The sequence below is a fragment of the Anomaloglossus baeobatrachus genome, chromosome 10 (genome assembly GCF_048569485.1).
Source record: "Anomaloglossus baeobatrachus isolate aAnoBae1 chromosome 10, aAnoBae1.hap1, whole genome shotgun sequence".
Classification (NCBI taxonomy): Eukaryota; Metazoa; Chordata; class Amphibia; order Anura; family Aromobatidae; genus Anomaloglossus; species Anomaloglossus baeobatrachus.
The window spans coordinates 164,085,270-164,101,832 of record NC_134362.1 but is presented as its reverse complement, the minus strand read 5'-3'; the positions used below and the strand labels follow the sequence as shown (position 1 = coordinate 164,101,832).

The window sequence follows — 16,563 nt, the reverse complement described above, 5'->3', positions numbered from 1 at the left end:
AATTGTTTGTTTGCAATGTAATCTTATGACATAACTGTCTCTTCTGTTTAGGTGTGGACCGATTTAGTGATGACATTTACAGGATGCTTGGTTTTAAGCCTGGCCTTTACTGGAGGCTATGCTGGAAATTTGTCAGTCCTGCTTTTCTCCTGGTTAGTAGAAAAAACCCAAACAATAATAAGGACAAATTCTGAATTCATATTAAAGTCTTTTATTCTACTTTTTACAACATTGTTGAAAAAATATGCATGTGTAAAATTTTAGGTTGTCTAGTTTGTTTTTTTTCCCCTCAATTTAAAAATCTTAAAATATTGCAGTTTTCAATTAGAATACTAAGCTTCATAATATATTCACACATTCTGTTGCCTGGAGATCACATTTTAGCAGAAATCTCATTATGATCATGTGGCGCCCCTAAGCACATCAGGGTGCCACAGGGTACTGCATCCTTACCCAGGGTGCATGGCCTACCCCCCATGGTTCAAAGTTCCCAGAAACCGGTGTCACCTCCATCCGCACCACAAATCCCAATCAACACCTCACCTCAGGGCCACCCACCTAGGGGTCAGGCAGACTGGTGGGAGGCAAGAAGAGGAGTCAAGTGAGAGCCCTCAAAGTGTGAGAGGCTGGAGTATTAGCTCCAAGGGAGCTAGACCGAGGTTGGGTCGCAGACGGTTGTCTGGGACCAGAGGAGTCTGGGACCGGTAGCAGTGACCTTGGAAAAGGGTGTGACTAACATGGTCTAGGAGGACTGTCGGCACCAGCAAGCCCAAAAGAACTGACTGGTACCGAGCATGACTGGGTACAGGACCCTAGGTCAGGCACCGATTCAACGTCGTGGCAATTAACCTGCAGAGACTTAGTCAATATCCAACTCTTTGACAAGTTTTAAAGATATGACAAGGGAAATACCAAACCCTAAACAGCTGTCTGTGGATGGATACCTGGCCTTATTTCCCTTGTCATATCTTTAAACTTGTCAAAGAGTTGGATATTGACTAAGGGGCCACTTAATATGGTGGTCTCCTAAAAAGAGCCACTCCTTGGCTAGGTCCTTCCCGGAGGGATATCTGGCTAGTTTCTGTGTCGAGACTCCTAACAGAGACTCCATGGACTTTTTTTTTTATTTTAAAGTAATATATTGAACATATTGCACATAATGGGAGGAATTTATCATCAACTGTTTGCCAAAAACGTGGCATTAAAAAAGTAACAAAGTTTGACGCAAGTGGTATTGGCAACAAATTTTGTAAGTTTTTGCTATTTTAGGCACTTTTTTAAAGAGTGGAATTTGTTTATCAAAAGGAATGTGATCTACTACTATACAACAAATTTTGCTGTAATGTATGGCAGAAAACTTGCAAATATTGTGAATTGGGATGAGCGGACCCCTAGAAGATTTGGTTCACTGGGTTCAGCCGGATTTTAGTTAAACGTTCAGTTCGGCATCCAGACTTGACCATAAACCCAATATAAGTCAATGGTGAACCAAACGTCTGTGCTGTAAAATGGTTGTAGTAAAGGCTAGGAGGCTGCAAAAGGAAGCAAAATGAGAGCAATTGCCCTGCAAAGTAATGTGGATAGGGAATAAATACAAAAATAAATTACTTGGGGTCCCCCCTATTTTTCATAACCAGCACAGGGAAAGCAGACAGCTGGGGGCTGCAATCCTCAGCTGTCTGCTTTACCTTGGCTGGTTATAAAAGTAGAGGGGATCCCAAGCTTTTTTTTTTTTTATAAAATTAAATAAATAATAAAAATGGCTTGGGTTCTGCCCTATTTTTGATAACTAGTCAAAGAAAAGCAGATAGCTGGGGGTTGGTATTATCAGGCTGGGAAGGCCCATAGATATTTGGCTCTTCCCAGCCTAAAAATAGCAGCCCACAACCTCCCCAGAAGTGGCGCATCCATTAGATATGCCAAATCTCGCACTTTGCCAGCCTCTTCTGGATTGTCCTAGTGTAGTAACAATGGGGTGTAACACTTTTGGTTTTGATGTCAGCTGTGAATTGACAGCTGGCTTAAAGTCCAGGTGTTAGTAATGGATAAGCATCTATCACACCCATCAATTACTAACCTGGCAAGTGTAGAGTTAAAAACAAAAAAAAATAAACACAGGAAAAAATAGTTTATTTGAATAAACAATTCATAAATTAAAAAAATCCTCAAAGTTGCAACGTAATCCAATGTTGATGATTATTATTTTTTTTTAATAAATTGTTGAACTAGGGCGAGTCTTTATTCAAATTATTTTTTTTCGTGAATGTTTGTTTTTAATTTTATAAAATGAAGGTAGTCGCATGTTCAAGGCTGTAGAGTAGTTGATGGTGAAATATAGAACCTAAAAGTCAAAAGTTCAAAGCATTGTTACCCTTTTGCTTTTCAGTGTAAATAACATTTGCCCTAGGTCTACCTTACATCAACACCACTTCTTAAATGTTCTTTTATTTTGTTAGTGTGTTAGCAGGTTTACAAATTTACCAGTAAATTTTTTTTAATGAAAATTTACAAAACTTTTTTTTTTTTTTTTTGTGCCTTTTTAAGTTTTGCAGTGATTTTCGGGGACCTATATATTGGAACCCCCAAAGTGATACAATTTTAAAAACAGCACCCCTCAACATATTCAAAACTGCTGTCTGGTAGTTTAACCCTACAGGTGATTTTCAGGAATCAATGCAAAGTGGAATGAGTTGAAGGAAAATTTTGTATTTTTACCACTAAAATGTTGCTAACATCTGAACGGGCCACTAGAACTGGCAGACTCTAAAAGAAATCTCAGAGCATATTTTTGCTATGTAATCTAAGAGCAGAATTAAATAGGGGTTTAAACACTTAATTCAGTGATGTGTCACTTATCAGGCTGCGTGCGGTTTACTTACAATGAAGGTTGTATCACCAGGTGATTATCACTACCAGGACTACATGGCACGTGAGTAATAATCGGACCACCCACCTTCTTCTGATAAGCAGCTCATTGTCAAGAGACTGTGTACTGAGAGCTGTGGTGTTGACTGGGTTAGATTTCTGAGCTCTGCTATATGGTATATCTAAGAACTCTGATTGTGTCACAACTGCTGCACCCAGTACACTAAGTGATACAAAGTTGGAATCCGGGTCTCTTTTCCTACATTATGCTGCTCTCAGATGAGGTAGTAAAACCTGGTGATAGTTTGCCTTTAAGGCCATTGCTTGGCTTAAACTGAGATGGTAGCCATCCAGACTATAAACATCACGATCTCTGGGTACTGATAGGGTTAAGGAGGGAGTCCTCACGCACAGTTAACCATCTAGATGCCACTGTCCTTATTGATAACCGCATCAAAGGGGTTATATGGCCATGGGTGGTACCAACACCGATCATGGCTGATGAAGTAGCTATAATGTACAAGAGACACTGGAGAATTTTGTTCTCTTATATCTCAGATCGGTAAGAAGATATATTGGTGGTCATTAAGGGGTCTAAAAAAAATAACTAGTAATGTAAATGTATTGGTAAAACAACAAATTATAATAGCGGCAATTTTCTAAGTGCCAAAGAAACAAAAGGCTACATTATGTTCCTGCTTCAAACTGAAGAGGGCAGTTAACATTTTAATTTAGTTGCTGTCAACTAATAAGCATCATTGGACAGTTTTTAGGACAGCTGATTGGGGGAGACTGATGATTGCTAGTGTTGCACAGCTTCTAGCTTCCCAGGTGTAGAAGAAAGTTCGCAGATCAGATTACATGGGATAACAAGCTCTTTACTTCTGAGAACATGAGGTAAAAATATGCACAGTCATACAGCATTGCATCAGGAAAAGAAAACAAAACCAGGAAGTAACGAGACTTTTTACAATACAGTGAGTAAGGAAACTTTACACAATATCGCCATCTACTGTTAGATCAGCATAAAGTCCTCCTTCACACATATACAAAGAAGTCCTCATCTGTTACATATACCAACAGCTAGGAGACTTCTCCTTCATGTCCTTTTAAGTTTGATGCCGACCCTGGAAAGAACTTTAATGACAGGTTTACTAATATTGAGATTCTAATGTAAATCACTATGAAAAAACATAATGTTCTACAGAATGTTTATTTGATTTAGAACTATCCATCTGCAGGTTTTACAAAAAATAAAAAAAAAATCATATTACTTTTCTGTCCATAACCTCAACCAGTTAGTGCCCCCTAATGATACAGCAAATGGTCATCTGCCGGAATAGATTTAGCATTTTATCACTTCAAGGTCACCCCTGACGTTATGCAGATATTTTGTTCCTTAACAGTTCATGTCTGAGTAGCCTAAAGCTTATAGAGTCTGACATGAGTTCAGTATTGTAGTTTTTAACCCAGTGATCTTCCACAATAGTAATAGGTTGAAGAAAGTACACATTTTGTATGTAAAACTACTTATGTTTACCCTTTAAGCACATAGGAGTTATCATTGTATGTTATCATTATCACAGGGCTATTTTTTAAAACTTTGGGGAGAACTAACCACACATCTGTGAATTTATACCATTTGTTTTTTTTGTTTTATAAAACGCACCGGATTATAAGACTCACCCCAAATTTAGATAGGAAAAAAGGTTAAAAAATTGGGGTCTGTCTTCTACTCCAGTATTGTCTTACCACAGGGGGGCGGCAGCGGTGGTGGAGTGTAGTCACAGGAGGTGGGGGCAGTGCTAGTGGGCTCTGTGCTGGCAGTGGTGGGGTCTGTGCTAGCAGGGGAAGCTGCGGTGGCAGCGGAAGCTGTCTGGAGCAGGCTGGTGCGGTGCGCTCTGTTGGCGGTCCGGGCTTCAGCTTCAAAGGAATGGCACCAGGAGCAGCGTGTGCAGATGGAGCTCTCAGCCGGGAGCTCCATCTGTGCAAGTGTTGACTCCGGGCGCCATCATTTGAAGCCAGAGCATCTGGGACACCCGCTGCACAGCTACCACAGCTTCTGCTGCCACCGCAGCCCGCACATCTAGCCGGCCGCCCATACAGAAAGGCAGCCAGCTGGCTGCCCTCTCAGAAAGGCACCTGGCCGGCCGCCAGCCCGCACAGAAAGGCACCCTGCCACCTGCCAGCCCGCCCAGAGAGGCAGCCGGCTGCATGCATAGACAGCCCCCCACGCCAATTCTCCAGCTCCCAGTAAGCTATATTCGGATTTTAAGACGCACCCCTTATAATCCGAAAATACGGTAGGTTTGCGAAAATCCTTCTTTCTTTTCATGTAATTCCAGACGCACTCAATGATATTGAGCAGTGGAGTGACTAGAGTCTGATGGGCAATGGTGCAAAGTTTGACCCTGCCCCTCCCTGCATGTTGGTCAGATGTGTGGGCTTTTTTAGCATTCTAAATCCTATAAAGACATACACGTTGCCTCCCTTCCCCCTTCATTGTGTTGTAGTGACTCCCGTTTTGTACTAATGTCCCCTATCTTTGGCCATTTCCTGTTAAATATGTCCTACATCATGGTCTATGTCCCCATCATTGCCCCATCCTGATATACTGTATATGGCCTAATCATGGCTCCATCTTGGTATATATGTTCCTATCATGACCCCATCTTGGTATATATGTCCCGATCATGGCCCCATCCTGGTGTATGTCCTCCTCATAGCCCCATCCTGGCGTATAGGGCCCTATCCTGATATCTATCTCCCCATCATTGCCCCATCCTGGTATATAATAATGTCCCTATCATAGCCCCATCCTGGTAGATAGGTCCTCATCATGGCCCCATCCTTTTATATAGGTCCTCATCATAGCTCCATCATGATATCTATGTTCTCATCATAGCCCCAACCTGGTATAGGTCTCCATCTTGGTATATGTCCCCATCCTGGCTGTATCCTGGTACATATGATCCCCCATCATGCCGCACACATTAAAAAAAAAAAAGAAATAATTATACTCCGTTTCCCTCCGCTCCCCTGCTGTCCTCCTACGATGCTGTCATGCTTGTAACTAACCTCAGCGTGTAACCAGTGCAGCACATTACATCACTGTCATGCATGTCCACTAATACCGTTGTCAGTTGCTGGAATATTCACTGCTCCCCACACCCAGGATTATAAGCGTGGAGAGCCGTAAATGAATATCCATATTCTTTCATAGGGGCACACGTGACAACCCCGCCACTGCAGGAAGCCGGCTGCTGGGCGGACCCATGTGCTACTATTAAAGAACATGAATATTCACTGCTCCCCACTCCCATAATCAGGCCCACCTCTCAGCATCATCTTCAGTGCAAAGAGGTGGGCAGGATTATGGGCGTGGGGAGCAGTGAATATTCATATTTGTAATTGGAGGCCGACACATTTCAGTGCAAGTATCTGTGCTGCAATGAATTTCAGCTGGATGTGTGCAGTCAGATACGCATCCCGTTCAAACAGGCATTGTGGTTGTCGGGCCCCTGTATCTACTGGCCCAGTTGCGGTGGCGATCCCTACAACCAAGATCGTTACGCCAATGATGTTGAGATCAGAGCTCTGTAGAGGCTATATCATAGTATAATGGATCCCACAGCCTCCCACATACAGTATGATGAACCCGACAGCTCCCCACATATAGTATAATGGACCTCATAACTCTCATACAGAACATGATGGACCACACAGCCCTCATATACAGAATGATAGACCCCTCAGCTCCCAACACCATATAATGGACCTCACCGCTCTCTACACACAGTCTGATGGACTCCATAGCTATCCTACATACAGTATAATGGACCTCCAATAGAGAGGAGTGGACCAATGGAAGTTCAGCTTGGTGAGTTCAGCCGGACTTTAAATAAAGTTTTGTTCTGGACACTGACTTGACCTGAACCCCAATGGAAGACACTGGACAGTGTCGAGTCTCCACCCACATGCAGCCAGCCATAAACAGAATACTTCTGGGGGGAGGGCTTTGTCAGTTTTTTTTTTTTTTTTTGTGCACCCCGCATCTGATAACGCTCTTATTTCCCCCAGTGTGAGCCATTCAAACACTGCACGTGGCTCGCACTGGGCTGAGCACCGAGTGTACCCGAGCATAGCGATGGTAGAGTTAAGGGTGCTTTACACGCTGTGACATCGCTAACGATATATCGTCGGGGTCACGTCGTTAGTGACGCTCATCCGTCGTCGTTAGCGACATCGCAGCGTGTGACACCTAGGAGCGACTATCAACGATTGCAAAAAAACGTCAGAGATCGTTGACTTGTCGCTCCTTTCCATAATATCGTTGGTGGGGCATGCCGCTGGTTGTTCGTCGTTCCTGCGGCATCACACATCGCTATGTGTGACAACGCAGGAACGACGAACAGCTCCTTACCTCCGTCCACCGGCAATGAGGAAGGAAGGAGGTGAGCGGCATGTTTCGGCCGCTCATCTCTGCCCCTCCTCTGCTATTGGGCGGCCGCTTAGTGACGTCGCTGTGACGCCGAACACTCCTCCATAGCATGATAGACTCCACAACTCCTCCCACACAGTGTAATGGACACCACAACCCCCTACACAGTTGGTCATAAAGTATTATGACCCCCACACGGTATGTTTCCCCAACAATTACCAACCCCTCACCCCCATACAGTATTATGACTTCACACAATATGAGACTCATAGTCCTCCCCTGCATAGTATAATGGACCGCACAGTCCCCCCACACAATTTAATGTTCCCTCAAATATAATCTACCACAGTACACCCACAAAGTATAATGATTTCCCCATTCTACCCACACAGGTGCTGATCGATAGCAAAAAGAAAAAAATACTACTACTGACTTATCCCCGTCGCTCCGTTACTTTGTTCTGTGCACTGTGTATTGAAGCTCCGTGCAGTATTTTCAATTTGGTGATGTCACCACGTCTTACTGTGCTGAGAGGCGCAGAGACATAGGGGGAATGATGGAGCAGGGAGCTGGTGGCTCACTCCATTATATTTACCAGTATCTGCGTACAGAGGATACTGGTAGAATGGCAACAGCAGGCAGGAGGGGTCAGGATGATACTGGACGCCACTGTAATAGACCCTTTGGTCGTAAGAGTCTACAGGCCTCACAGAAGCAACCAAAGGACCACACGTGGCCCACTGGTTACATTTTGCCCAGATCTGCCTTATAACAAAAAAAGGTTGGAGCCTAATCATAGGTCATAGCTAGTTACTCTTACTCAATGAAGTGTTCATTTGTTAGAGTATTCAGACTTTTTATTTTCCCATCAGATCATAGTCAATTTAACACTTGCCTCTTTTTCTATCTCTCCTGGAAGTTTGTCGTGATTACTAGCATTGTGACCTACAAGCCGTTGGACTATGAAGATTACCATTTTCCTCCATGGGCTAACCGGACCGGATGGGCCATCGCTCTGTCATCAATGTTATTAGTACCTATCTATTTTATCTACAAATTTTTGACAGTGAGCGGGTCTTTTAAAAAGGTAAACCTTTAAATACTATGAACAGAAGACACATTACCTAAAAAGCTTTATTTTTTATTGTTTAGTTCAAATTTAGTTTATGTAGCTTTGTAATCCAATTATGATTTAAGCAAAATGTGTGTAAACTTCACTTACAAATTGCCTTAGGAAAATGGTGGTCAATCTGGTTTACTAAGGAATATAAAAATTGTGATGCTGGGTCAGAGGGTCACAAATTCCTCCAGGGTTCAGACCATGAGCACAGCCGGGAGACAAGATGGCTAAATCATGTGCTTGCATTAAACTGAAGAGGACTAGATGGTGGACTATTGCCATTCATTTATGGTCAACCAATGAACATCAATGGAATGGTTTCAGCATTGTTGATTGGATGAGAGTGCTGATAAGATCCTCCTCCTTCATGTCCTTTTAAGCTTGATGCTGAAACAAGAAAGAACTCTCATGACAAGTGAGGTGATCTTAAGACCCCACTATTGACTTAAACCAATGGGTCAGATGGGCTCATCTTATGCATGAGTGCGCATGCCAAGAGTGTTACAGATGCATGGGCCACGATTTATCAAACCTTTTAAAGGGAAGCTATCACCAGATTTGGTGTCTATAAGCTGCGGTCACCACCACTGAGCTCTTATATACAGCATTCCAGAATGCTGTATATAAGAGCCCAGGCTGCTGTGTAGTACGTTAAAAGCACCTATATAATACTCGTCTAAGGGGTGGTCCAATCAGATAGGTGTCTCAGCTCTCTGGTCCGGTGCCTCCTCTCTGCGCTGATCGCCGTCCTCCTTCTGAGACCCGTGTGCAAGACACTTCCTAAGTCATGTACTCTAGCTGGCATTGAGGTCCTGCGCAGGCGCACTTTGATCTGCCCTGTTCAAGGCAGGCCAAAGTATTGTAGTGCACATGCGCGAGCAGTCTTTAATGTTTCCTTACTGTACTTTGATCTGTCCTGCTAAGGGCAGATCAAAGTATGGTAATGCGCAGGCACAAGAAAATGTTAAAACCACCCGTGCATGCGCACTACAATATTTTGGTGTGCTTTGAACAGGGCAGATCAAAGTACGCATGCGCAGGACTGCAATGTCGGCTACTGTGGACGACATAGGACGCGTCATCCACACTGGGCTAGGTGGGAGGACAAAGATCGCAGCAGAGAGCAGGCGCCGGACCAGAGTGCAGCGACACCTATTTGACCGGACCCACCCCTTAGGTGAGTATTATAAAAGTGTTTTTTATGTTATATAGCGCGGCTTGGGCTTTTATATACAGCATGTTAGAATGCTGTATATAAGACCTCAGTGGTGGTGGTGGCGGCTTATAGTCACCAAATCTGGTGACAGGTTCTTTTTTAAATGTCACAAAATGTTGCAACTTTTGGCGTTTTCACACTAGTTTCAAGTAACTTCGCTAAAATGGATGGAGCTAAGGAAGAGCCAGGGCAGGACATGGGCATTGCTAAACCCGCTAGTCAAATTCATCAAAAGTCTCAGCATTTCTTATGACAGAAATGTTACTCCAGTTAATGGCTGGAGTAGCATTTCTGGTGAGTCGCACAGAGACAACCATCACTGAGAAGATGGTTCATTAGTTAATTAGGTCGTGTGCACCCCTTAATGAATTTGTCACATCATACTCCAGTGCACCCTCCATTAAGACTGGCGTATTCAATGCCAGCCTTTATGAATCAGCCCCACAGACCTTTTGGGCATATAAACCCCTATGTGGGCACTCGTACAAGAGCTGAATCCATCTGCCCAATGGTTTGTGTGATCAGTGGGAGTCTTAGGATCCAGACTTTCCCCATTTTACATGGCTTTTAAGAGCCTACAATATACAGTATAGAAAAAAGGAAATATTTGCTAGCACTTTAAGTATTCCACAATTACTGTTAAAATCAGTAGGTTGTCTGTAATGTTCTTTGTAGCTGCTCTTCACTTTGTCCAAGACATCGTGATCCTGAATAAAGAACTTGCCTCATATAATATATTTGCATGTGAATATACCGGTTATCAATGTGATATCATATATTTTCAATATTTTAGAGGCTTGCATACTGTATCACTCCAGAAAATGAATATCATCTAGTTGCTCAAGGAGACATCAGGCAATTTAAGGTAGGTTTTTCACCTTTTCACATATACATTTCTTCTAAAGTGTTTCCCCAAAAATAAGAACCATGTCTTAATAAGACTGGTGGCTCCAAAAGATGTGCTAGGGATTATTTTTGAGGGATTTGTTATATTTTGTATTGGTGTTAGTGACAGGGTAACCCGTCAATGAAAAATGAATATTCACCCCTTCCCCATCCCATAGTCCCTCCCACCCCTCTATCGGCATCAGTGATTGGAACTTGTGTTTTAATGAAAAAATGAATATTCACCCCCTTCCCCCATCCACATTCTGCACTGGCGTCAGTGATGGAACTTGTGTTAATGAAATAATGAATATTCACCCCCTTTCTCCACCTACCATTCTGCCAACATCTGTGATTGGAACTTGTGTTACTGAAATAATATTCAGCACCTTTCCAGACTCGCCACAGTGCACTGGTGTCACTGGTTGGAACTTGTGTTAATGAAATAATGAATATTCACCCCCTTTCTCCACCCACCCCTCTGCCAAGATTTGTGATTGGAACTTGTGTTAATGAAATAATGAATATTCACCCCCTTTTCCCACCACCTCTCTGCTGGTATCATTGATTGGAATTTGTCTTAATGAAATAATGAATATTCACCTTCTTTCCCCCACCACCGTGCATGGCATTAGTGATTCACTCAGACTGTGAAATTACTGCCAGAGTATTGCAGCCCGATGCTCATACTCATTGAGGCCTCTGTCCTGATCCGAGCATATCAGCATGTATTTCTATGAAGCTGTCATGCTCAGGTGAGGAGAGCCGCTTGCCAGTGTTGAGCATTGGGCTGCGATCCTTGGCCAATCATATGACAGTCTGAGTGAATCACTAATGCTGTGCACATGGGTGGGGGAAAGGGGTGAATATTCATTATTTCATTAACACAAGTTCCAATCAATGACGCTGGCAGAGAGGTGGTGGGGGAATATTCATCATTTCATTATCACACATTCAAATCACTGACACTGGCAGAGGGGTGAATATTCATTCCATTATCTCACCTATCCCCGTGATGCTGGCAGAGGGGTGGGTGGGGAAAGGGGATGAATATTCATTATTTCCTTAACACAAATTCCAACCACTGATGCCAGTGCAGAGGTGTTGGTGGGGGAAGGGGTGAATATTCATTATTTCATTAACACAAGTTCTAATCACTGCTGCCAGCAGAGGCATGAATATTCATTCCATTAACTCGCCTATCCTTGTGATGCTGGCAGAGGGTTGGGTGGGGGAAGGGGGTGAATATTCATTATTTCATTAACACAAGTTCCAATCAATGATGCCGGCAGAGAGGTGGTGGGGGAATATTCATTATTTCATTATCACACATTCAAATCACTGACACTGGCAGAGGGGTGAATATTCATTCCATTATCTCACCTGTCCCTGTGATGCTGGCAGAGGGGTGGATGGGAAAAGGGGGTGAATATTCATTATTTCATTAACACAAATTCCAACCACTGATGCCAGTGCAGAGGTGTTGGTGGGGGAAGGGGTGAATATTCATTATTTCATTAACACAAGTTCTAATCACTGCTGCCGGCAGAGGCGTAAATATTCATTCCATTAACTCGCCTATCCCTGTGATGCTGGCAGAGGGTTGGGTGGGGGAAGGGGGTGAATATTCATTATTTCATTATCACACATTCAAATCACAGACCCTGGCAGAGGGGTGAATATTCATTCCATTAACTTGTCGGCATATGACTATAAACTTCCTGGGCTTACCGCAATGTACACCAATAAGTCACATATGCTGAAAGGGCTTCTCAAGTCCTATTCCAGGATACTATTAGTATGATGACCCATAATTAGGGCTTATTTTTGGAGTAGGGCTTATATTTTAAGCATATTCTAAAAAGGCTGAATATTCCTGCTAGGGCCTTTTTTGGGGGAAACGCTGTATAATGAATCCTTGTTAATTGATGGTGTGCTTTCTTGCAGCTCAAACATTGGCTTACTATAGGATAGAAAATCATGATGGACATTGAGGCTACTCTGGGACCACCTGCGTTAGGCTGTTTGGATTGAAATTTGGATAGCCAAAGAGAAGCAGACTCTTTCCCATATGTCTTTAATGCCAACTATAACTCCTTTTTTTTTTAATAATTTTTTTTTTATTGCAAAATGTTTATTCAAAATTTTTGACAATTAGATGTCACTAGTACGGTAAAGTATTTGCTGGGGATGGGTGAAAAAGTGGTAAAACAAAAAATAAACCCCCCATAATGGTGTTTCATTACCTCCACATAAAAAGACAGAAAAAAAAACTACCTCTATGTTGTCTGAATGGGACTGGTTGATGCAAGGTAAGCTAAACCTCCCCAATTCAATAAAACAGTACACCAAAATTTTGGAATGTTTAACAAATAACATCTAAAAATGGGATTATATTGGAGTCTATAGATGAAAGACGGCCATATGCACTGATTTTTTTGGGGTGGACTGGATGTAAATCTGAGCATCTGATAAGACACGAATTTGGGGCCTCCCTAATGTCCCTGACAGCTGATGTTGGGAGACAAAAAGATCAGGCAGTTAAGATTTTAAAGGGGTATTCCCACCTCCAAAATCCTATCCTAATATGTAGTAGGTGTAGTAGTAGTAATAATAATACTATTAATATTCATACTTTTTCATAAATACCTCCAATTAGAAATGTAGTATAGTTCTCCTGATTAGCTATATCTCTTACCTCATGTGCAGGGTATTGCAGCCTAAATATCCATAGCGATGACCACGAGCAACTAACTGTCACTAGTAGGAATATTATTATTATTATTATTATGATATACCTCCATTTTAGAAATGTAGTATAGTTCTCCTGATTAGCAATGTCTTACCTCATGTGCAGGACATTGTAGCTTAAATATCCATAGTTATGACAACGAGCAACTAACTGTCACTAGTAGGTGTAGTAGTAGTAGTAATAATAATAATAATTTAATTATAATTAATATTAGCAAATGCCTCCATTTAGATATGTAGTATAGTTCTCCTGATTAGCTATGTCTCCTACTTCATGTGCAGGGCTTTGTAGCTTAAATATCCATAGTTATGACCATGAACAACAAACTGTCACTAATAGGTATATTATTATTAATAATAATAATAATAATATTATTATTAGGACATACCTCCATTTTAGAAATGTAGTATAGTTCTCCTGATTAGCTATGTCTTACCTCATGTGCAGGACATTGTAGCTTAAATATCCATAGTTATGACAACGAGCAACTAACTGTCACTAGTAGGTGTAATAGTAATAATAATAATTGTTAGCAAATGCCTCCATTTAGAAATGTAGTATAGTTCTCCTGATTAGCTATGTCTCTTACCTCATGTGCAGGACATTGCAGCTTAGTTGCTCATGGTCATAACCATGGATATCTAACTCTCACTATATCAGTGGTCGTAACCATGGATACCTTAGCTGTAATGCCCTGCACATGAGGTAAGAGACATAGCTAATCAGGAGAACTATACTACATTTCTAATTGGAGGAATTTGCTAATATTATTATTATACCTACTATATATTGTGATAATATCTTGGAGATGGGAATACCTCTCTAACTTTCTAGGGGTTAGCTTGTGGCATTCTTCTCACTGCCCATTGAAAACACATGAACGCCAAACCGAGTGGTCACGTATATTGGAGACTTGGGAGAGATAGTAGTTTGCAGAACAAATGTTTGTACATCAGCGATGTCGTGATTGGCCATGGCCGCTTTAGAAATTGGATGTAGCACCTGGTCTTCATTTTCCTCTATCTTTCACTATTGACTGATGGCTGCTTTGTATCTGCAGTAGTCATCAGTAGAAAGTGAGGGTTTTATCAGGTGGAGATCGGTACCCTCCTAAATACACTTAGGAGTCCAATCTACTCCTTGTTAGGTGCTACTAGCATGCGAGCACAATACGTCTTGTGCTGTTTCAGCTAATGATAGAGTAGACTTTGCATATAATATGCTCTACTTAAAGGGATTGTCCATTTTTTTTCCCCCCAAAAAAGGCAGGGAGTGTGATATTACTTAAAGGGTTATTCCCATCTCCAAGATCCTGTCCCAGTATATAATATTAGCAAATACCTCCAATTAGAAATGTAGTATAGTTCTTCTAATTCCCTTTATCACTTACCTCATGTGCAGGGCATTGCAGGTCCTTAGGTATCCATGGTTAGGACCACGCATTTAGTGACAGGTATCCATGGTTACAACCACTAGCAACTAACTGTCACTATATAAGCGTGGTCGTAATCATGGATACCTAAGGTCCTGCAATGCCCTGATCATGAGGTAAGTGAACTATACTACATGTCTAATTGGAGGTATTTGCTAATATTCTTATTATCACACCTACTACATATTGGGATATGATTTTGGAGATGGGAATACTCCTTTTTAAGCAAATAAAATCACAATTGTAAGAGCAGCTCTTAGCTCTAACTCATGTGCCGATGGTCACAAACTTAGATGGCATATTATCAGCTGCAGGTCTTGAGCAATGGCGGCTTAAAGGGTAACGATTGTTTTTTATTACATTCTCTGCCTTTTGTTATAAACTGGACAACCCCTTTAAAAAGGATCTGTCACCAGATTTCACCACTCAAATGGCATAAACTATTACATAGAGATTCCTTCTACCTGATGAGGCCGGTGTACTAACTTCTCAAAAGTAACACAAGCTGGATTGGTTGCTCATAGCAACCTGTTTAGATTTCAATTTTAAAGGGCATTCGGGAATTGGGATTTTATTGGTTGCTACGGGCAACTGCTCTACTTTTCATTGCACTTCTTTTAATATGTCACTCCCATTGTAGCTATTTTTTTGTGAAACAAGTATTTTTTTGTGACTTTTGATTTTTATACCTCATGTTGTACGCAATATCACATTTTTTTAATCTCACATAGTAAGTCAAGCCATTAATTTATATTGCTAAACAACAAATATTAAATATCTATATGTATATAATGGACTATTATTGTGAAATGTATACCATAACCTATTTTGCATGACTGTTATATAATTAAAACTGAGCATTCAGTAGACAATACTGAACATGCAATAAAAACAACGTGTAATATGTGAAAATAACAAATAAAGAACTGTATTTTGCAGGTAAATGCCAGTTTTCCTCAACCTCCAATCAGATTACTTCTTTGATTTTCAAAATGGCCTCTGGAAAATGAGACCTAAAATCTAATTGGTTGCTATGGAGAAATGCTTCATTTATCACCATTCTTGAACCTTTAAAGATGCGTTCCCAACCCCTCCAACCTCCCCCCTCCAAAAAAAAGAAGCAGGCCAAACACATGGCAAATTTTATCAAAACTGGTTGAAAGAAATGTCTTTGTTATTTATAACAACCAATCACAGTACAACTTTTATTTTTACCAGAGCTGTTTACAAAACGAAAGCTGTGCTCTGATTGGTTGCTAAGGGAAATAAAACCAGTTTTCCTTTTAAACAATCTTGATAACTGAAGCCCTTAATCAGTGGTGTAACTAGAGTCTGATGGTGCAAAAATTTACCTCCCCGCATGTTAATCAGGTGTATGGGCCCTTGTAGCTTTATAAATCCTATAAAGACACAAGAGTTTCCCCCAGTTCCCCTTCATTATGTAGTAATGTCCCTTATCCTGGTAAATAGGTCCTTCATCCTGGTATATGTTTCCCATCCTAGGCCCATACTGGTATATATGTCCCCCATCCGGATACATGTCCTCATATTGGGCCCATCCTAGTATGCATTTCTGCCATCCAGGTATATGTACCCCATCCCGGTATATGTCTTCACCCTGGTAAACATGTCCCCCATCCTGGGTCCATCCTGGTATATATGTCCCCATCCTGTTATATACAGTATGTCCCTATGCTGGGCCCATCCTAGTATGTGTGTTCCCCATTCTGGTATAGATGTCCTCATCCTGGCATATATGTCCTTATCCTTGGCCCCTTCCTGGCATATGTAACCCCATTCTGTCTCCAATGCATAACAAACCCCCAAAACATTATACTCCCATTTCCCAGCT

General features: G+C 41.6%; 1 protein-coding gene across 1 annotated transcript in view; it reads left to right on the top strand.

Annotated features, from left to right (window-relative positions):
* Nucleotides 1-15,131, top strand: part of SLC6A2 (solute carrier family 6 member 2) — a 378,218-nt gene extending 363,087 nt beyond the window's left edge. The window contains exons 20-23 of the mRNA XM_075325426.1: nucleotides 52-152; nucleotides 8,226-8,393; nucleotides 10,436-10,507; nucleotides 12,475-15,131. Of these exons, the coding sequence (XP_075181541.1) occupies nucleotides 52-152; nucleotides 8,226-8,393; nucleotides 10,436-10,507; nucleotides 12,475-12,501 (368 nt within the window). The 3' untranslated portion in view covers nucleotides 12,502-15,131. The remainder of the gene's footprint in view (nucleotides 1-51; nucleotides 153-8,225; nucleotides 8,394-10,435; nucleotides 10,508-12,474) is intronic.
* Nucleotides 15,132-16,563: the final 1,432 nt, after the last annotated feature.